Consider the following 22,649-nt stretch of genomic DNA (forward strand, 5'->3'; position numbering starts at 1 on the left):
TGATGACAACATCTAAAATGTATTCTCTTAGCAAATTTTCAAGTACAATATACAATGCATTTATTAATTATAGTTACCATGTTGTACCAATAGATCTCTTGAACTTACTTCCCTTCCAAACACAGAGCCCCAGAAGTGGGGCTGGATTTGTTGATCCCTCAGAATTCCTACTTTCCGTCCTTCCTACCCCAAGCCCTGTGTTCCTGATGTTCCCTCTGGCTTAGGAATTTTTCAACTCCAAATGGAAATTTTGTATTCTTTGACCATCTCCCCAATCCCCACCCTCACCCCAGCCACTGGTAACCATCATTCTATTCACTGTTTCTATGAGTTTAACCTTTTTAGAATTCACACAGAAGTGAGTATATGTGGATTCTAAAAAAGTATTTGCAGAATTTGTCCTTATGTATTTGTCTTATTTCACTTAACATAATGTCCTCCAGGTTCATACATGCTGTCACAATTGACAGAGTTTACCCGCCTTTTAAGGCCGAATGATATTCTCTTGTGTATATAGGCCGTATTTTCTTTATTCATTCATCTGCTGATGGACATTTAGGGTAATTCCATATCTTGGCTATTGCGAATAATGCAGTAAACACAGGCATGCAGGTATCTCTTTGACATACTGATTTCGTTTCCTTTGGATGTATACCCAGTGGTGGGATTGCTGGAGCATATGGTAGTTCTATTTTTTATTTTTTTGGGGAACCTCCATACTGTTTTCCGTAATGGCTGTACTAATTTACATTTCCACCGACAGTGTCTGACAGTTCCCTTTTCTCCACATTCTCTTCAACAGCTGTTATCTCTTGTCTTTTCGATAATAGTCATCCTAACATAATCTAATTGTGGCTTTAAGTATCTCTCTTTCAAAGGTGAAGAAAAACAGAGGCTCAGAGATCAAGTTATCCAAGGTTGCCTCAGTTGGGACTTGAGGTCTGTGTTTGAAAACTCATCCTTTCGCAAAGGATTCCATTGGATCAAAGTGGCAAGAACCACAGGAGAGTAAGCACCCCACAAAACGAGACCCATACAGCAGGTACATTCTGGCCTTTGCATTTTGTTCTCTTCTCCATCTGAAAGAAGCTTTCTAGTCCTCCTGGAGAGTCTGTTCTGTGTTTAGAGTTTCTAATGAATAAATACCAGGCAGTGCTCTGCTAAGCTGGAGTTGGCTTTTATTTTTTTTTTCACCTTTCCCTTTTCATGGATTTTAATGGTTTTCATCTAACAAACTCCTCCTACCAGAGAGCCCCAGAAGAAGTGGGGCTAGAGTTGTTGATCCCTCAGGATTCTTCCCTTCTCTACCTGCCACCCTAGGCCCTCTAGTTCTGAGGTTCCCTCTGGCTTAGGGATTTTTCAGCGGCAAATGCAAAGCTCATAGATCCATATTAAACAACCCTAAGAGGAAGAGACCCCAGACACGCCTCTTCCTCTCTCTGGGCCTCATTGAGTATCAGGATCTGCACTCTCAAAAACCCACAGCAGCGTTTTCCTTGCTGCCATCTCAGGGCCTTTGAGTTGCCTGTTCTCTCTGGAACTCTCTTCCTCAAGATAGCTCTGTGGCTCTCTTCCTCACTCTGTTCAGCTCCCTGCCCAAATGTCACCTTGTCATATAGGACTTCCCTGACTCCCCTTTAAAAAATAGCATCTCCCCTCCGTGCCGTACCTCTTGCCCCACATGATGTTTCTTTATATTGCTTTTCATCACTTGACACAGTCAATATTCTCTTGTTTATTGTCTCTCTCTGCTACTAGAATATAGTCTCCACAAGAGCAGAAACCTCATCTCTCTTGTTCACTGCTCTAGGTGCCTGGCACAGGGCAGGCCCTCAGTGAGTATTAAATGAATGAATGAATGAATGAATGACTTCAGCAGAGGAAGCTCAATAATAAAACGCTTTCTTCACATCCCCCACTTTGTTCTTTTCCTTCCCCAAAGCCCAGGCCACTGGAAGCCCTTTTCTTCCTTCAAGTATTCATTTCTGCAGGGTCATACTATGACTTTTGAGTGCTCTAAGCATCTTAGTCTTCGTGGGCCCCTTCTTCCATGAAACAATTATAAATTATAATTACGTTCTATGACATCATTGGTATAAAGATGCATATATAGTCATGTACCACATCATGACATTTTGGTCAGTGTGAGACTGCATATACGAGAGTGGTCTCATAAAATTATAATGCCATACTTTTCCTGTACCTTTTCTATGTTTAGTTACACAAATACTTACCATTGTGTTACAATCACCTACACTATTCAGTACAGTAGGAGCTGTACAAGTTTGTATCCTAGGAGCAATAGGCTGTACCACATAGCCTAGGTGTATAGTAAGCTTCACTATCTAGGTTAGTGTAAGTGCACTCCATGATGTTTGCACAATGACAAACTTGTGCAAACTTCTCAAAAACCATGAATGACTCCCTACTACTAAGGAAAGAAATTATTTTAGTGGCTAAGACTTGACTAGCAGGTACCTAGAATGTCACTATTCTTTCACTTACAGTTTTTATTCTGGTTCAAATAGTGACACATTTCTCAGAATGTATTCCCATTGTTAAGTGAGACATACTTGTGTTATTATATATCCAAACTCAACCTAAAAGTTTTTCTTTCTTTTGTATTTAAAATAAACTAAAACATTTATTATTGATTCCATTTTCAAATTTAAAAGGAAATTCTCAATAATTTATTAACTATAGTAACTTTCTACAGTAGTCCTCATTCCTGAAAAGATGTTTAAAAACCCAAAAACCTATAGTATAACTTAATTGATTTAAACTAAGGGTGAGTGAAATGTTTTTAAATGTTCTCCTGGTAATTCTAATATGCGCTAATAGTTGAGGCCCACCGTTCCAGATAATATCTCCCAGTTTGCTCCCTCAGATCATTCTCATCCTCCTCTAAGACATAATCTGGGGACATACTCATTCCAAAAGCTAACCATTTTAAAAATACCCCCTTGTTCCTACACCATACTGCTAAGTATATATATGAATTTTAGCTTTTTCCCTTCCATATCTTTCTAGCCCACATATTAAGATCTCAGTTTTTCTTAAGAGATTCTCCCTTTTCATTCTGCTTTAATAGTATGTGTAGTCCTGGGTCCTGGGTGTGCCCGCTGTGCCTTATAGATGAGTAGACCCAGCATTCTTCTCTGAATCTCACGAATGCTGTGGTTCCTATGCCATGTTCTCTAGAGCTGGGCTGTCCAATGTGGTAGACACAAGTCACGTGTGGCTTTTAAAATTTAAATTAATTAAAATAAGATAAAATAAAAAACTCAACTCCTCAATTGTACTAGCCGCATTTCAAATGCTCAATAGCCAGCCATGCATGGCTCGTGGCTCCCACCCTGGACAGCACAGAGACAGAACACTTCACCACTGCAGAAAGTTCTGCTGGAAAGCGCAGCTCTAGAGTGAGCTCCAGCTACTCCAGGGCTCTGGGATGTCTCTCTTCTTAGAATGTGGATTCCTATTCTGTGCCGGTGCTTGCATCCATCACCTACTAGATGAGTGAACCTAGGCACAGTCTTCAAATTATCCAAGCCTCAATTTCACAGTTACAGATTCAGAGTAATGAATGTCATAGTACAGATGATGATGGTACATCACTAAATGGTACTGAGTGTGCTCCAGTGCTAGGTATTTGCCGTACTTTAACTCATTCAGCCCTCTCAAGAACTCCATGGGCTAAGTACCATTGTCATCTCCCTTTGACTGAAATCAGCAAGGTTAAATGATCACCCAGGGCCACACAGCTGATAAACAGGGAGCTGGGATTTGAAACCAGGTCTGTCTGATCCCAGAGCCCACTTTCTTAGCTTTTAATTCTGTCAAGTACTGCATACTCTACCCAAAGACCAAGTGAGATAACGCATGCAAATGCTTACTTGAAAACTTATAGATTATCATACAGATGTAAGACAGAATAATTTTGTCATCCATAATAAAAGAATACTATTAAATAATGGGACCTCATGTCCCAGCTCTCTTTTATCCGTGTTTTAGATAAGGATTTTCTTTTTAGTCATTTCTAATTCCAGACTAGGACAGGCCTGGCTTTTACAGTCAACCCCCCTAAGATGGCCTCTCTGCCAGCTGACCTTCAGCCTGCCATTTACTGAGCCATTATTTGTTCTAATAAGGTGTTACTCTGCATTTTTCCTCCCTGTGCTTTCACCTGTCAAATTTTCTGTTTTCCCTGAAGTCCTGGGAAGTAGGTAGGAGTAGCTATTATTATCTCCATTTTACAGGGACAGGCAAATTGAGGCCCAGGAGAGATTCTGTGGCATTCTCAAGTCACAGGACCCATCAATGGCTCCAACCACTGACTCCACTCCTGGCCACATCCAGTTCTTTGTTTTGTTACATGAGAATTCAACAATGGCTGCCTACTAACTAACAAATGACTCACATGTTCATCCAAGTTTCTTGAAAGTAAACTAAGCCTCTCTACCCTCAGTGAACTCCAGTTGTCTTAAACCAACAAAGCTGGTGTTCAAGCCCTGTCCATACCAGAGTAGGAGTCTTGAACGGGAAAATCCTTTTTTTGATCTAATGTCAGATTACTCATCCCAATGATGTAGCCCTGTCCTGGTCCTGCTTCTTCTCAAAAACCATCAATGACACCCTACTACCAAGGAGAGAAATTATTTCAGTGGCTAAGACTTGACTCACAGGTACCTCGAATGTCACCATTCTTTCATTTACAGTTTTTATTCTGGTTCAAAGCACAGTCCTTCTTAATTTATTTCTCACACCTCCTTAAGGTTTTTCATAAACAGAATATGTTTAGGATTCTTTCTTGAGAGTCACAAGAGCCAGTCTTGGCACTGAACGCGTGGGGCAGATGGTAGGACAATTAGAGTGGTTTGGAATCACCGATCCATTACAGCCCTGCCCTCTATATGCACACACATTATTTACAGATGAGGAAAAAGGTCCACAGGGCTTAGGTGACTTACTTGACTAAGAACAGACAGAGAATGAGTGACTTTAGGTCTCAGCCTCCCAGAACCCAGGTCAGGGATCAGTTCATTACACTGACTCTCAAACAAGCATTGGCAGGTGTATAACCCTGATCCACAGCCAGAGGAAATCCCTTCGCTGCCTTTGTGGGGCTCGTTTAGGGTCTGATAGAGACCATAGGTATGCACAGGCCAAAGAACTATGCCTGTATGAGTTGGAAGGGACTTCAGAATGCTTCTTATCTCCCCCAAGGATAAATATCCTCCTACAGTAGAATATGCTCCTCAGGTGGCCACCCAGATTCTGCTTGGATTCCCCCAGTGAGCAGGAGCTCTCCACATTCAAACTTTTATCGATGAGTTGGATAAAGACATGGATGTTACCACCATCAGGTTTCTGAATGTTGGAATCAAGATCCTGAGAAGCTGGAGTAGAGCGCTGAAACACAGGGTGAAATGAATCACAACCTCTTTAAAGCCCTACAGCGCTAAGTTGCAGAAAATCAGCCTGCACAAGCATAGATCAGGGATGATGGAATAATTTATCTGAAAGTGTTTTTTGTTTTGTTTTGTTTTGTTTTGTTTTGTTTGAGATGGAGTCCTGCTCTGTCGCCAGGCTGGAGTGCAGTGGCGCCATCTTGGCTCACTGCAACCTCCAACTCCCTGGTTCAAGCGATTCTACTGCCTCAGCCCCCCGAGAAGCTGGGATTATAGGCACGTGCCACCATGCCTGGCTAATTTTTGTCTTTTTAATAGAGACAGAGTTTTACCATGTTGGCCAGGATGGTCTTGATCTCCCGACTTTGTGGCCTCCCAAAATCCTGAGATCACAGGCATGAGCCACTGCACCTGGCCTGAAAGTTTTTATTATCCACAAACTCAACTGTTAATAGTATAAGCCAGGTGCTAAAAAGCAGTATTACTGGGTAATATTTGTTGAAAACTGTATCACGTATTGTGCTCAGCACTTATGTACATTAACTCACTTTCATTCTCGAAATGATCTCAGGAAGCAGGGAAACTGAGGATCAGAAAAGGCAAGTCATTTGCCCAAGGTCACACAGCCAGAGTCTGTGTGTTGTCAGCCACCTTCTCCTGCCTTCCACATCTTTGAAATGGGGATGGGAGTTACATGGAGGCAAAGTTGGTTCATACATATATCCTAAAAGGGTCCATTCATTGCCAGGTAGACACAGAACTAATGTACCCACACAATTATTCAAAAAATTGACTACTAAGTATGCATGTGTGCCCTCTTGTAAATGTGCATATTCACTCAGATGCAGGTCTCTTTCTGGGCCTGAGGAGCCAAGGAGCATGAGGCCCCACCCCAGACAAGAGCCTGCTCGCAGCTTCCCAGAACAGTCTGTGGCTAGGCCAGCAAGCTTAGACTTGACCAGAGACCAGTGGCTTCCTGCTGTGTTGGGGCACAGGCTGGACCTTCTCCAGAGGCTTCAGTGGACCCCGCCCTCAACCCAGCCCAGGCTTTGATTCTGCCGTGGCATTAAAATCTAATAACGAATATGTCCTGAGTTTTGTCTACATACCAGGCACTGTGCTGAGTACATTAATGTGCATGATCTTGTGTAGTCTCCATAAAACCCTATGAATATGAATGCAGTACTCTTAATAGCCCTCTCTCACAGATGAAAAAGCTGAGATTCAGGGACACTGAGTAACTTACTAAGGTTAAACAGGTAGCAGGTGGTAGAGTTGTGACTTGAACTCAAACCGTCAGATTCATAAGTGACCATAGCTCTTTCCGGAAGCACAGTCGGGAGGAAAGAACCTGGCTCTAATTCTCACCCTGTAACTTTGGGCAAGTCTCTTTCTTTCTTTGGGACTTTACTTTCCAGCTTCCAAAAGGAAGGAATGATCATGAAAGGCTCTTTCAGCGTTCATTCTGTCATGGCATTTCCTGAGTCCAGATTCTTCCATTTTTCAACTAGTATTGATTGAGCCTGGTTCTATACCAGGCACTGTTCTAGGCACTAGGGAATTCATCTGTGAATAAGATACACAGAACTACTCTCTTCATGGAGTCCAGTGTCAAGTGGGAAGACAGTCATTAAACAAACAAGAAAATATTGGGTAGTGATAGGTGTCATGAAGAAAATAGGGCAAAGTGATAAAGAGGGAGTTGGCAGGAAGGCTACTCCAAACAGGGGCTCAGGAGGTGATATTTAAGTGAAAACTGGATGACAAGAAGGAACTATTCATGTGAGAATCTTAAGGGAGGCAGTAACTGCAAAGGCGCCGAGGCAGGTCCCAGTTTTGTGTGGCTGTAGCTTGTGAACTGGAGAAGTAACATGGGCCAAGGAGTTTATGTTTTAATCTAAGTGTTACGGGAAGCCACTGGAAAATTTTAAGCAGGTAAGTCAGATGAATTGATGTATGTTTACACAAGATTTTAAAATAGTGGTCCCTGGGTGTCGTGAACTAGGAAAGTAGTACAAGGAGCCCAACATGCCTCTGTGCCCTGCAAGCCTGTTCACTCATCTGGACCTGGGGCCAGGAAACAGCTGTGCAGACACTGTTCCTTCCCTCAGCAAACTACTCCCCAGGTGTGCAGGTCCTACAGCCTGGGCAGGCCATGGGCACCAAGCTGCCATCCCAGGGTGCATTCTCTCTGCATTTTATCCTCCTCCAGGGAGACCCCTCCCCTTCCCCTTCCCTCCAGCTCATCTTAACGACGCCTGCACTGCAAGGCGCCTGTGCAGCCACCCAGCAGAGTATCTTGCTGGGACCTGCCCAACACAGGTACTGACCTGGGGAACAGGAAGCTCTCCATACAGCAGGGCAGGCAGGGCTGGGAGGCTGCGTGCACCCTGGGCTCGCAGAGCTGTGGAGCCAGTGGACCTGGGACTGGGGTGAGGACTCATTTTCCCTTGGGGCTTCAACTTTAAAAGCAATGCCATCCTGCAGGGGTTGGAGGCTGAATGACTCAGGGGTCCCCTTCTGCTTGTGGGGGCTGGGTCGGGGTAGGGTGAGTGTGGCTTTTGCCTGGGGCAGACTTTTGCCTGGGGCTGCAGCCCTAAGCATGGAGGGCCAGTAGGGGGCAGGCAGGGCGGGGAATGTACAACAGCTCTTTCTGCCACTAGCTTTCAGACCTCGAGTGAAGAATCTGCCTCCTTCCTGCCCTCTCTTTTCTGAGGTGCCTGGGCTTAAGGCACCACCAACAAAATCTCAAGAGTCAGAAGGCAGGTGGTAGGGAAGCTGGAAGGGTGGGACATATTGAAATTATTTTCTGTCACAGGCCTTCAGACCCCGAGTTAGGCAGACTTTTCTATTCCTGCCTCTTATCTCGGGATGCTGTCAGCAGAATCTTGGGGAACCCTGTGCCCAGTTCACACAGGACTCTGGGAAGGCTCGGCTCCAAGCCTCTCCTTCCCCCTTTGCCTTGGAAGTTTAACTCTTCCTTGGCTTTGAAGAGCAAGGCAACTGGAAAATCAAGTCTGGCCAGGTTTATCCAAGAATGCTTCAGCACATCTGGCTGGCAGCCACGAAGCTCCTAGGAATCAAGGCTCCCGGGGCAAGCCAGGCATCAGCCTCGTGCACCAGCCCTACACATGGCCCTGCCGAACTCTGCCCCGCTCCTACCTGCCCCTTGCTGCATCCTTGGCCCTGGTGAGTCTCACATTTTCACCCAGGCTAGAGTTCAGGGATGGGCTCTGTGGGAAACAACAAGGGTCTAAGAGAGGCAAAGCATTTATTCATGATTAGTTCAACAAGAACTAATTCCCAGGGACTAGTTCTTACCTGGTCACACACTGTGTGACTTGGAGCTGGACTGATCTCGACTTCGGGGCTCTATTTCACCATCTATGCTCATCTATGATGAAAAGCAAGGATAGAACCCCATCATCTCTAATGTTCATTTCAACTCAGACATTCCAGGAGTCTGGGAGTTTTCATGTTCCAGGTGACAAGATGAGTCAGAGTCATGCCCTGTCTATAAGGGACATGTGGTGAAACAGGTATAAATAGGACTGGGGCAGGGAGGCAACCCTGGTCTGTGCAAGGAGTTCCCACTAGCTATAAGGCCCTGGGCAGCTCCCTTCCTTTTATGAACCTTAGTTTCCTATTATCAGTCATGGCTGATATTAAGTTAGAACTGACGATAAACCAGTCACTCTGATAAGTCATTTACCTTTATTATTTCACTAAATTTTCACAACAATCCTATGAGACTGATAATTTTTTTATCCTTATTGTACAGAAGGTGAAATGAAGGCTCATCGAGGTTAAATAACTTGCTCTAAAAGTCACCTACCTAGCAAATGACTGAGGCAGGGCTGAGAACCAGGAAGCCAGACACCAGGCCTGGGATCTTGGTCACTTTGCTTTCCTGCAGCCTCTGCACGTGCGGAAACAGCTCAGTTTGACTAGAGCTCAGCCCTAATGGAAAGGCCTTGTAGGAAGGAGAGAGAGAAGAGTAGTTTAGAACCAGATTGCTAAACTTGGTTCCTGGCTAAGAGTTGGGACTATCTCACCATCACCCAAGGAGTCACAGAAAGTTTTTGGGAAAAAGAGTAAGAGTTCAGGACTGTGTTCTAGCTGCTGAGTGCCTTTGAGAGAGCATTTTGAACTAGTCTGCTATTCTTCAGCCACGGGGTTTCTCAACCATGCACTACTGACATTGGGGCTGGATAATTCTGTTGCAGGGCTGATATGGTTTGGCTGTGTTCCCACCCAAATCTTATCTTGAATTGTAGTTCCCATAATCCCCCAGTATCACGGGAGGGATCCAGTGGGAGGTAATTGAATCATGGGGGTGTGTTTTTCCCATGCTGTTCTTGTGATAGTGAATAAGTCTCATGAGAGCTGGTGGTTTTATAAAGGGGAGTTCCCCTGCCCACGCTCTCTTGCCTGATGCCATGTAAGATATGCCTTTGCTTTTCCTTTGCCTTCTGCCATGATTGTGGGGTCTCCCCAGTCATGTGGAACTGAGTCCATTAAACCTCATTCCTTTATAAATTACCCAGTCTCTGGTATGTCTTTATTCTCAACGTGAGAACTGACTAATGCAAAGGTACTGTCCTATGCATTGTGGGATGTTTAGCAGTATCCCCGGCCTCTACCTGCCAGATGCCATTAGCACCACTGGCCCCAAGATGGGACAGCCAAAAGTATCTTCAGACATTGCCAAGTGTCCCTTGAGGGTCAAAATCACCTCCAGTTAAGAACCATAGCAGTAGAAACCATTTTTTTTCCTAACTTGCACCCTGTCTTTTATTTTCTGCCCAGGGTTTCGGGAGTTTTCCACAATGACTATTGCCCTGCTGGGTTTTGCCATATTCTTGCTCCATTGTGCGACCTGTGAGAAGCCTCTAGAAGGGATTCTCTCCTCCTCTGCTTGGCACTTCACACACTCCCATTACAATGCCACCATCTATGAAAACTCTTCTCCCAAGACCTATGTGGAGAGCTTTGAGAAAATGGGCATCTACCTCACGGAGCCACAGTGGGCAGTGAGGTACCGGATCATCTCTGGAGACGTGGCCAATGCATTTAAAACTGAGGAGTATGTGGTGGGCAACTTCTGCTTCCTAAGAATAAGGACAAAGAGCAGCAACACAGCTCTTCTGAACAGAGAGGTGCGAGACAGCTACACCCTCATCATCCAAGCCACAGAGAAGACCTTGGAATTGGAAGCTTTGACCCGCGTGGTGGTCCACATCCTGGACCAGAATGACCTGAAGCCTCTCTTCTCTCCACCTTCATACAGAGTCACCATCTCTGAGGACATGCCCCTGAAGAGCCCCATCTGCAAGGTGACTGCCACAGATGCTGATCTAGGCCAGAATGCTGAGTTCTATTATGCCTTTAACACAAGGTCAGAGATGTTTGCCATCCATCCCACCAGCGGTGTGGTCACTGTGGCTGGGAAGCTTAACGTCACCTGGCGAGGGAAGCATGAGCTTCAGGTGCTAGCTGTGGACCGCATGCGCAAAATCTCTGAGGGCGATGGGTTTGGCAGCCTGGCTGCACTTGTGGTTCATGTGGAGCCTGCCCTCAGGAAGCCCCCAGCCATTGCTTCGGTGGTGGTGACTCCACCAGACAGCAATGATGGTACCACCTATGCCACTGTACTGGTCGACGTAAATAGCTCAGGAGCTGAAGTGGAGTCAGTGGAAGTTGTTGGTGGTGACCCTGGAAAGCACTTCAAAGCCATCAAGTCTTATGCCCGGAGCAATGAGTTCAGTTTGGTGTCTGTCAAAGACATCAACTGGATGGAGTACCTTCATGGGTTCAACCTCAGCCTCCAGGCCAGGAGTGGGAGTGGTCCTTATTTTTATTCCCAGATCAGGGGCTTTCACCTACCACCTTCCAAATTGGCTTCCCTCAAATTCGAGAAGGCTGTTTACAGAGTGCAACTTAGTGAGTTTTCCCCTCCTGGCAGTCGGGTAGTGATGGTGAGAGTCACCCCAGCCTTCCCCAACCTGCAGTATGTTCTAAAGCCATCTTCAGAGAATGTAGGATTTAAACTTAATGCTCGAACTGGGTTGATCACCACCACAAAGCTCATGGACTTCCACGACAGAGCCCACTATCAGCTACACATCAGAACCTCACCGGGCCAGGTCTCCACCATGGTTGTCATTGACATTGTGGACTGCAACAACCATGCCCCCCTCTTCAACAGGTCTTCCTATGATGGCACCTTGGATGAGAACATCCCTCCAGGCACCAGTGTTTTGGCTGTGACTGCCACTGACCGGGATCATGGGGAGAATGGATATGTCACCTATTCCATTGCTGGACCAAAAGCTTTGCCATTTTCTATTGACCCTTACCTGGGTATCATCTCCACCTCCAAACCCACAGACTATGAACTCATGAAGAGAATTTATACCTTCCGGGTAAGAGCATCAGACTGGGGATCCCCCTTTCGCCGGGAGAAGGAAGTGTCCATTTTTCTTCAGCTCAGGAACTTGAATGACAACCAGCCCATGTTTGAAGAAGTCAACTGCACAGGGTCTATCCACCAAGACTGGCCAGTAGGGAAATCAATAGTGACTATGTCAGCCATAGATGTGGATGAGCTTCAGAACCTAAAATACGAGATTGTATCAGGCAATGAATTAGAGTATTTTGATCTAAATCATTTCTCCGGAGTGATATCCCTCAAACGCTCTTTTATCAATCTTACTGCTGGTCAACCCACCAGTTATTCCCTGAAAATTACAGCCTCAGATGGCAAAAACTATGCCTCACCCACAACTCTGAATATTACTGTGGTGAAGGACCCTCATTTTGAAGTTCCTGTAACATGTGATAAAACAGGAGTATTGACACAGTTCACAAAGACTATCCTCCACTCTATTGGGCTTCAGAACCAGGAGTCCAGTGATGAGGAATTCACTTCTTTAAGCACATATCAGATAAATCATTACATCCCCCAGTTTGAGGACCACTTCCCCCAATCCATTGATGTCCTTGAGAGTGTCCCTATCAACACCCCTTTGGCCCGCCTAGCAGCCACTGACCCTGATGCTGGTTTTAATGGCAAACTGGTCTATGTGATTGCAGATGGCAATGAGGAGGGCTGCTTTGACATAGAGCTGGAGACAGGGGTGCTCACTGTAGCTGCTCCCTTGGACTATGAAGCCACCAATTTCTACATCCTCAATGTAACAGTATATGACCTGGGCACTCCCCAGAAGTCCTCCTGGAAGCTGCTGACAGTGAATGTGAAAGACTGGAATGACAACGCACCCAGGTTTCCTCCTGGTGGGTACCAGTTAACCATCTCGGAGGACACAGAAGTTGGAACCACAATTGCAGAGCTGACAACCAAAGATGCTGACTCAGAAGACAATGGCAGGGTTCGCTACACCCTGCTAAGCCCCACAGAGAAGTTCTCCCTCCACCCTCTCACTGGGGAACTGGTTGTTACAGGACACCTGGACCGCGAATCAGAGCCTCGGTACATACTCAAGGTGGAGGCCAGGGATCAGCCCAGCAAGGGCCACCAGCTATTCTCTGTCACTGACCTGATAATCACATTGGAGGATGTCAACGACAACTCCCCCCAGTGCATCACAGAACGCAACAGGCTGAAGGTCCCAGAGGACCTGCCCCCCGGGACTGTCTTGACATTTCTGGATGCCTCTGATCCTGACCTGGGCCCCGCAGGTGAGGTGCGATATGTTCTGATGGATGGCGCCCATGGGACCTTCCGGGTGGACCTGATGACAGGGGCGCTCATTCTGGAGAAAGAGCTGGACTTTGAGAGGCGAGCTGGGTACAATCTGAGCCTGTGGGCCAGTGACAGTGGGAGGCCCCTGGCCCGCAGGACCCTCTGCCATGTGGAGGTGATTGTCCTGGATGTGAATGAGAATCTCCACCCTCCCCACTTTGCCTCCTTCGTGCACCAGGGCCAGGTGCAGGAGAACAGCCCCTCGGGAACTCAGGTGATGGTAGTGGCTGCCCAGGACAATGACAGTGGCTTGGATGGAGAGCTTCAGTACTTCTTGCGCGCTGGCACTGGACTCGCAGCCTTCAGCATCAACCAGGACACAGGTACTGGGGGTGGGGTAGGATAGGGTGCCAGGTCCTGGGATAGATGGGCTGAAGGAAAAAATAAATAGGGATTCTTTTTCCTGTGTATTTTATTTTAATTTGTTTTACTAGAAATATATATCTATATATGTGCATATAGACATACACATATATGCACATATATTACATATTCTGTTTATAAAACTAATACATCAGATTATAAATTTTTATATAAAATTTTAAAATGAATGCTCCCCCATGTTCCATCATCCCAGATATAATCTTTATTAACAATTTGTTCTATAATCTTCTAAAGTTTCTTTCTTTGTGTCTTATATATCATATATTGTTCATTTTATTATTATGAAAATATAGTATAATAGATACTATTCTAAAATTTACTTTTTTCATGTCATATAACATCAACACATTTTATTTGTCAGTTCATTTGTTTTAATTGGCCACATATTATTCTACCATATAGGCATAATATTCTTATTTATATACTTTTACTTATATGTCTGAGTCTCTACAGAAAAAAATTCTTTTCTTTTTTTGAGACGGAGTCTTGCTCTGTCACCTAGGCTGGAGTGAAGTGGTATAATCTCAGCTCATTGCAATCTCTGTCCCCTGAGTTCAAGCGATTCTCCTGCCTTAGGCTCTCGAAAGTAGCTGAAATTACAGGTACCCACCATCATGCCTGGCTACCTTTTGTATTTTTAGTAGCGATGGGGTTTTGCCATGTTGGCCAGGCTGGTCTCGACCTCCTGACCTCAGGTGATCCACCCATCTTGGCCTCCCAAAGTGCTAGGATTACAAGCGTGAGCCACCGTGCCTGGCCGAAAAATTCTTAAAAATGAAGTTTCTAGGTCAGAGGATAATGTGCATTTTCTGTGTTAACAAGTATTTCCAAATTGCTCTCCAAAAATGTGACACAACCACATTCCTTTTTTTAAGTTTCAAGGAAAATATGTGTAAGTCAGCACTTTTTGAGTGCCCAGTACTGGTAAGGCCCTAAGATAGGTACCTGCAGGAGATCCAAGGTGAATAAAGGCAGATGACTGCCCTCAAGGAGTTTGCAATTTGGTAGGTGATTTATTTCCACCAAAACCAAGTTGTAATAACTTGTTCTCAATGTTGGCTTTCAGCAACCTTTGTCTCTTAACTCCAGCCACTGAAAGAAAACAGCTTAATCTAATTAAGCTGTGTAATTAGAAAGAGCATTAGATTAAGAGTCAATCCCAGACCCAGTTCTTCCACATACTTGCTACATGATCTTGGTCGAGTCGTGCTCCCTCTGTAAGCCTCAGTTTCCCCAGTGGTCATCTCTGTCATGCTATGGCTGTAAGCATGGGCCATGCCCTCTCACACAGACCCTGCCAGTACAGCATGATCCATGAGAGCTTGGGGTGTAATCTTCTTTTCCTCATTCTTGGACCCTCAACTTCTAGAACAGTGCTAGCCCATAGTAAGCAATTTGTGGAGGGAATGAACTAAAAAATGAAGCTCAGCCCCTTAAAATCATGAAAATGATGGAGAAGGGAATGGCAATTTATTCATCAAATCCCTAACCCTGAAACTGATTATCTACCAGGACATAAAGTGTGAAGAATTTAAGGACAACTATAAGAAAACCTCACTTACAGAATGTGAAATAGATCAATGGAACTTGGATTTAAGTAGTCAAGAGAAAGTAGATAAACTACCACTGTCTTCTGAAAACCCTAAATATGCTCACATGCTAAAGGCATGGGCCCATTTTAGCAGAGGAATGTTCTGAGAGGTTCTAGAATAAGGATATTAATTCCCCTGTGTTCAACTCAGCATCTCCCACATTATATTGGTAGAAGGAGTTTCTTCTTTTCATAGGAAATCTACTTATTTTGTTTTTGAGACGGAGTCTCGCTCTGTGGCCCAGGTTGGAGTGCAGTGGCCGGATCTCAGTTTACTGCAAGCTCCGCCTCCCGGGTTTACGCCATTCTCCTGCCTCAGCCTTCCGAGTAGCTGGGACTACAGGCGCCCGCCACATCGCCTGGCTAGTTTTTTGTATTTTTTAGTAGAGACGGGGTTTCACCATGTTAGCCAGGATGGTCTCGATCTCCTGACCTCGTGATCCGCCCATCTCGGCCTCCCAAAGTGCTGGGATTACAGGCTTGAGCCACCGCGCCCGCCGGAAATCTACTTATTAATATCCTTTCCACAGTACAGTTTGGGGAATGGTGGGTAAGGGTGATTTCTAAAGCCACTTTGAGCTCTAAAGTATTTTGGGTTTGCTGACTTACTGTCCCTAGGAATGATTCAGACTCTGGCACCCCTGGACCGAGAATTTGCATCTTACTACTGGTTGACGGTATTAGCAGTGGACAGAGGTTCTGTGCCCCTCTCTTCTGTAACTGAAGTCTACATTGAGGTTACGGATGCTAATGACAACCCACCCCAGATGTCCCAAGCTGTGTTCTACCCCTCCATCCAGGAGGATGCTCCCGTGGGCACCTCTGTGCTTCAACTGAATGCCTGGGACCCAGACTCCAGTTCCAAAGGGAAGCTGACCTTCAACATCACCAGTGGAAACCACATGGGATTCTTTATTATTCACCCTGTTACAGGTAAGGATCCAAAAACTGGTTGAACAGGGATCTCTAAAATGGTGGTTCTCAAATTGTGGGCCCCAATCAGCGCCATCAGCATTACTGTGAACTTGGAAATTCAAATTCTCCAGCCCCACCCTAAACCCACTGAATCAAAATTTCGAGGGTGAGGCCCAGCAGTTCGTGTTTTCGCAAGACTTGCAGGGGATTCTGATGTGTTTCAAATGTGTGCTAACATTTGACAATGCTGTTCTACAAAGTCCATCTCTGTGTGAAAATGAAAAGGATCTGTCTTCATGTTTCTTTCCTTGGGGCCCAAGGAAACTAAGCAGGTTGCCCATTGGTCAACCTGAGACTAGTTCAGACCTCCAAGTGGTCCCAACCTGACTCTCTCCTGAGTCATGAGCCACAGGTTGAATCCCTTAACCCTAGTTTCAGACTGATCTCAACCCTGCCCAGAGTGTTGGCAGTGTGAATCCACTTATGTTGTCAACCATCTCGGGAGCACCTGCCCAAAGCCTTCTGGGGCAAGGATGGTGGATGGTTGGGAGAAATCCAGACATTGGCAGCTGGCAGCAATGAGTCAGACATTGCCCATAAAGGTGTTTTGTTTGATTTGCTTAAGCTTTATACAATTATTTTTTAAGTTGTAGCCAACACATAAAATTAGAAAATTCCACAAAACGTTCCAGATTTCTGGTTGTTCTTTAAAAATGGAAGGATCGGGCCACACTGTCTTCATAGTCCCGCTGGGCCACAGTGGCCCGGAGCCAACAGCTGCTCCCTTTGTAGACCTGGCACAGATGCTCTGGTCCCTGCAGTTCCTGCCATCCCCTGTTGTATTATTCCCAGCCTGCCTCCCTCATTGACACCACCTGCCTAGCTTTCCTTGGTGCTGCAGTGTGAGAGCTAGGTCCCACGGCTGCACACGCTTCTTAAAGCCGCATCTTCCTCTTGGGGGATGAACAACAATCCTATTGTAGAGAAGGCTGACATATTCCCCACTGAACCCAACATCTTGTTTTCCGTCTCCAACAATTTACTCTTGTTCGAGAAGGATGGAACCTGGTGAGATTGGAGGAAGGGAAGAATGTGGGCGGGCAGTCCCTTTATTCTTAAGACAAAAGGGAACCAGGAGGAGGATGAGGCTGGGAGTCCTGGAGCAGACAGGAGGGTGAGTGAGATATAAGTCCCTATTTGCCTGGTAACATTTGTTGCCAACCTTTCCTGTTAACCTTTGACCTCAGGGTATGGAGTAGTTCTAGGAGGAGGATGCTTTTCTCCTGGAAAACAGGCTGAAGCTGGCTCTCTACCTGGGCCCACCCTGTCCCTCCCTGTCCCTCCCTGTCCCTCCCTCTTCAGGAGTGGGAAGAGATCTCTCACCTAAGGCATTAACTTCTCAGCTTCTTCCAAATCCTTGTTCTGTTTACTATCAACAGTTCCCTGACAGCAGGTCTGGCAAAATGCCCTAGAGGGCAGAGATGTTCTTAGCCTTCCTGCAGTTGAAAGGAAGAAATCTTTATACGCATGAACATTTTCAAAAGTAGAACAAATCACCAATGCGCCCCCAGCCCACCTTTCTCATCACCAGCATTACTTTGTCCCACTTCCCTACTTGGATGCCTTGCATGGCTTCCCTGTGCCCTTAAGATAAAGTCAGTAAGCCAGACATGGTGGCTCACACCTGTGATCCCAGCACTTGGGGAGGCCATGAGCCCAGGCGTTCTAGAGCTCCCTGGGCAACATGGCGAAATCCCATCTCTACAAAACATACAAAAATTAGCCTGGCGTGATGGTGTGCACCTGAAGTCCCAGCTACTCAGGAGGCTGAGGGAGCAAGACGGCTTGTGCCTGGGAGGTCGAGGCTGCAGTGAGCCATGATCACATCACTGGTCTCCAGCCTGGGCGACAGAACAAGAGCCTGTCTCAGAAAAAAAAAAAAGAAAGAAAGAAAGAAAGAAAGTCAGATTCTGCTGTGTCCTACAAAGTCATGCCTGGTCTGTCCTTGCTGACCTCTCTGGCCTCATCTTGCCCCTCTCCTGCTGCCCCTCCCCATGTTCCAGTCACATGGCCTGCCTCCGTCGGGGCCCCTCCACACAGAATTTTGCATGTGCCATTCTCTCTAGCAGGCGACTCTTCTCTCCTTTTGTCTGGTTAACTCCCGCTCTTCTTTCAGATTCCAGCCCAGCTGTTCTTACCTTAGAGAAGTCTGTCCTGATACCCTAACACACTCTCCAGCACCACCTACTCCTTTTGTGATGTTATATTCACTTGTGTGATTATTCCATTAATAGGCTGTGTCCTTCACTCGACTTCAGAGTTCCCCGAGAAAAGGGTCCCTAACTGTTGGTGCCCACCACAATTTCTTCAGTACCTGTCACACATTAAGAGCTCAACACATAATTGCTAAATGGATGAATGAATCTCTGCCAGCATCCACAATGTTTTGTTAAACTTAGGATTCATGCACACACTCAGCAAATGTTTAAAGGTGTCTGCCCTCACGAGGCTTCTAAACAATGTGCTGTGGAGTTATATGAAGACAAATAAAACACGATTTCAAGTGTTGAGAAATTCAGTCCATCAGGAGCATGAAGATTTGGATATAAACACGATAGAACCAGTTTGAAAGGGTGTAACATCGCAAAAATATGTGTAGATACAGTGCCCTGGCCACTCAGAAGAAGGAGGAAGCTGCTCTGGGTGGTAGATCTGCAAGGGCTTCACGGAACAGGGGTGGTTATGCTGAGCTGGAGAGTGGGAGGATTTTGAGAGGCAGCAGTCTGGGAGAGCAAATGGGCGAGGATGATGACACAGGTGCTATCTGAGAGGGAGGAAGACCCTGATCTTGTTGAAGACAATACAAGTAGATGGACTTTCTAAAGGTTTATCGCAGTTCCACCACTTATAAATAATGAGATCTTGGGAAAGTGACTTACCTGCTCTATGCTTGAGTTTTCTCACCAGTGAAATGGAGATTATAATAGAGACCACCTGGGCTGTTGTGAGGATTAAATGAGTTAATATACAGAGCTACAGAAAGAGCTTAGCTGAATGCCTGTGCATGTGAGAGCTCCAATAGGGTTGGTTCTTTGATGCTGCAGGAGGGAAGAAGAGGAAGGTAAAGATGGAAAGGTAGCTGGGGCAAGACCTAGATTTTGGTGACTCAGGATAAGAGGAATTCAAGATCAGGAATCTATCAGAGATAGAATCAACAACAGTCGGAAAACTGTTGGAGGAGGGAAGATGAAGGGTCAAATATGGGTCTGAGATAGGGTGTTGGGGAAACATTTGTTTGGAGGAGAAAAATGGTAAGAGTGAAGTCCACTGAGTGCCACCTCATCCAGGAAGGGCGAGAGGGGTTTTCTATGCACCTTAGTGAATGTGCACGCAGCCCTGTGGAGGTGGTTCTGCTATATCCCCATTCTATTCAGGCACTTCTTGGGAACTCTGACACTGACTTCAGAGAGGAGGATGAAGATGAGAATAGGGGCCACTGTGCAGGATGCCACAGAGCATTGATTCCAGGGGCACAGGACCTTAGAAGGTCAGGGGAGGCAGTGGTGAGAGGCAGAAAGAGAAAAGAAAAGCCATATGGGGTTGGAGGAGAGAGGGAGAGAGAGACAGAGAGGCTGACATTCAGAGACAAAAGGGGAGAGGAGAGAGAAGAGCTGGAAGAGAGGAGTAGGATGGTGAAGGAGATACACAGAGAGAAAAGAGCAAAGGGAGAGGAGAGAAGGGCAGGGAGGAAAGGAAGGGATGGAGCCAGATGGAAGGCTTACCTGCCAAGACCCCCTAGTCCTTACCCTCTCCTGGGGGACCCCAGCCCTAGGCCCTCCCCCATGAGGCACCTGAGCTTGGGGCCAAGCTGGGACAGTATCCACACCCTCCCGCTACAGGAGTGTGTCTTTCCTTCCACTTGTTCTTCTTTGACTGGAAGGGTGCCTGAGTGTGGAGCTTCTCAGGAGCCTTCTCCAATTCCTCACATGCCAACCTTCAGTTAGGGAAGAAAAAGCTGGAATGACTTGTGTTCAACTACACAAGGCGAAAACATGCCCCTGACAGAGCCCACATCCTCGCACCACACTCCCATTGCCATGACTGGAGGCTCTGGGCCAGCACTGAATCCCTGTTCCTCTTGCTGAGCTCCCAGCTCTGTCACTGAGCCCCCCAGGGAACCTCTGGGCTCTTCACTGAGCTTCTTTTTCTACACTTAATTCTATGATCTCAATCACTTCATCACCTAAACAAGATCAGGAAACTTACTGAAAGTGTTCAGATGTTCCATTAACCTTGACCAGTAACTCTGCTTTCATTTACAAGAGACCATCCACACCAGCCACGGCCTCTCAGGCCATGGCTTTGGATGACCTCTGGGCCCCTGAAAACCTCCACCTCAACTTCCCGGAATCTTTCAGAGAGCTAGCACCTTCTCTGCCCAACTTCTTCAATTACGGATGAACTGAGAGAAGCCCAGAGGAGCCCCCTCTCTATTCATCTGCACCAGCCTGTCATGGGAAGAGCCAGTACTAGGACCCTAGTGAATAGTAATAATAATAAATGGGGAAAATGCTATCACTTCGTGGTTTCTCTGAAACTGAAGGCAATAGTTGTTATTTCTGCTGCAGCTCCTGACAAGCTGCTTTTGCTTTTTCTTTTCTTTTTTTTTTTTTTTTTTACGGAATCTTGCTCTGTCACCCAGGTTGGAGTGCAGTGGCGCGATCTTAGCTTACTGCAACTTCTGCCTCCTGGGTTCAAGCAATTCTCCTGTTTCAGCCTCCCTAGTAGCTGGGACTACAGGCACATGCCACAACACCCGGCTAATTTTTTTGTATTTTTAGTAGAGATGAGGTTTTACCATATTGGTCAAGCTGGTCTCAAACTCCTGACCTCAAGTGATCCGCCCACCTTGGCCTCCCAAAGTGCTGGGATTACAGGTGTGAGCCACCATGCCCGGGCGACAAGCTGCCTCTTTTACTCAACAATATATTGTGTGCAGCATTTCCCCATCTACAAAATGTATTTTGAATAGTTGCTTAAGATTCCTTTTTATGTAAACTGTATCCAACTGGTCCCTTATATGGATTGTGTCCAATTATCTGCTTTTAAAACATGACTAAGGTGAACACCGTGTGTACTCATCTTCCCAGATGTATGCATTGATTTCCTTAGAATAAATTCCTTAAAGTGTGATGAGAAGTTCAGAACTTAAGCCAGAAAGATGTTAAAGGTCGCCCAGTTCCACTCCTCCTTTTGCAGAGGAGGCTGGGGTTGAAATAAGGTTGGGAAAATTAACAGGAGCTTCCTGGAGTCAAGCAAGGCACAGAGGGGATTAATGGGTCCCCTGTAAGGAACCTGAGGCTGGAGTTGGGGGTTAGCAGGGCCATAGGAGGGGAAGGGAGAGGCTGAGGCAGGAGGTAGAGTCCTTTCTGGAGGCCTCCCAATCCCAAAGACCCTGAATGCTTTCCCAGCCTCACCATGACCCCTAACCCATTCCTGTCCCAACATATGAATTCTCAGAATTGAATTGGTTGCCAGGACTTTTTCAGATGTAAAGATAGAAACCCAATGCAGGTTGGCTGAGGCAATAAAATACATTGTTTTTCTTACTTTATGGAAAATTCCAGACATAGGATGGCTGCAGGCACAGGTGTAGCCAGCGTTCGAATAATGTAATGAAGGCTCTGCCTCTGCTTATCTCTTGGCCTTATTTTCTCTGAGTGGATCTATCCTCAGGAGTCCTTCTTGTTGCTATCAGGCTTCCTCCTGTCCTCTCAGCACACCAGCAGAAAAAGTATCTTTCTAGAGCTCTTGCAAAAGTCCCAGAATTGATTCTTATCAGACAGACGGGTCCCTTGTCTATTGCAGAGCCAGTTGCGAGGGCCAGGGGGATAGTCTGTGCTGACTGGCTCTCCTTGGGCTATAAACTTCTCCCCAGGAGGTTCAGCTGCACCCCAGATAGTGAAGGACTAAAATTGGTTTCCCCTCAGGAGAACTAGCGTTTGTTAATTAAAAGAAGAGGAAATGAATGATGAGCAGAAGACATCCAGATGCAAACATGTTCCATAGATTTTAGTGACAAGAAACCAAAATCACAGCAGTGCTGACATTAACCCCTGTGCACCAGTAACCCTACTGGGTGCTTCCAGCTGGCAACCATCCTGACTGCGGAGGCTGCTCACGGTGGGCCGATTGCTGAAGTTTTGATGTATCACCCCTGCCTAATAGTGAAAGCAGGAAGTAGCTGGGAACTTCACCTGACATATTATCTCTGCTGTTCTCTCCCAGCTCCTCACTTCACCGTCCCTTTCCCCCGAGTTTCATTTCCCCTTAGTGTTCTGATGCTCCTCAGCCTACAGTGAGGTCATATTCCAATAGATCCATTATAAGTTAAAAATACTGTAAGTCCAAACTGTGTTTAAACACTGAACCTACAGAACATCATAGCTTAGCCTTGCCTACCTTGTACGTGCTCAGAACACTTGCATTAGCTTAAGGGGGCAAAATCATCTCACACAAAGCCTATTTTATAATAAAGTATTGAATATTTCAACACTTCAGTATTTGTACTCAATACTTCAGT

The 22,649-nt window shown here is 46.0% G+C and overlaps 1 protein-coding gene across 2 annotated transcripts in view; it reads left to right on the forward strand.

Moving 5' to 3' along the window:
• The window catches only part of FAT2 (FAT atypical cadherin 2), an 87,454-nt gene that overhangs the window by 12,119 nt on the left and 52,686 nt on the right, over nucleotides 1–22,649 (forward strand). Inside the window, exons 1-3 of one of the 2 annotated variants that reach the window (XM_017875732.1) lie at nucleotides 1,017–1,042; nucleotides 10,221–13,499; nucleotides 15,770–16,084. In XM_017875732.1, the coding sequence (XP_017731221.1) occupies nucleotides 10,241–13,499; nucleotides 15,770–16,084 (3,574 nt within the window). In that variant the 5' untranslated portion in view covers nucleotides 1,017–1,042; nucleotides 10,221–10,240. Of the gene's footprint in view, nucleotides 1–1,016; nucleotides 1,043–10,220; nucleotides 13,500–15,769; nucleotides 16,085–22,649 lie in introns of those variants that run through there. The other variant, XM_017875731.1, reaches the window with a different exon arrangement.

The sequence above is a fragment of the Rhinopithecus bieti genome, unplaced genomic scaffold (genome assembly GCF_001698545.2).
Source record: "Rhinopithecus bieti isolate Rb0 unplaced genomic scaffold, ASM169854v2 scaffold_7673, whole genome shotgun sequence".
NCBI lineage: Eukaryota > Metazoa > Chordata > Mammalia > Primates > Cercopithecidae > Rhinopithecus > Rhinopithecus bieti.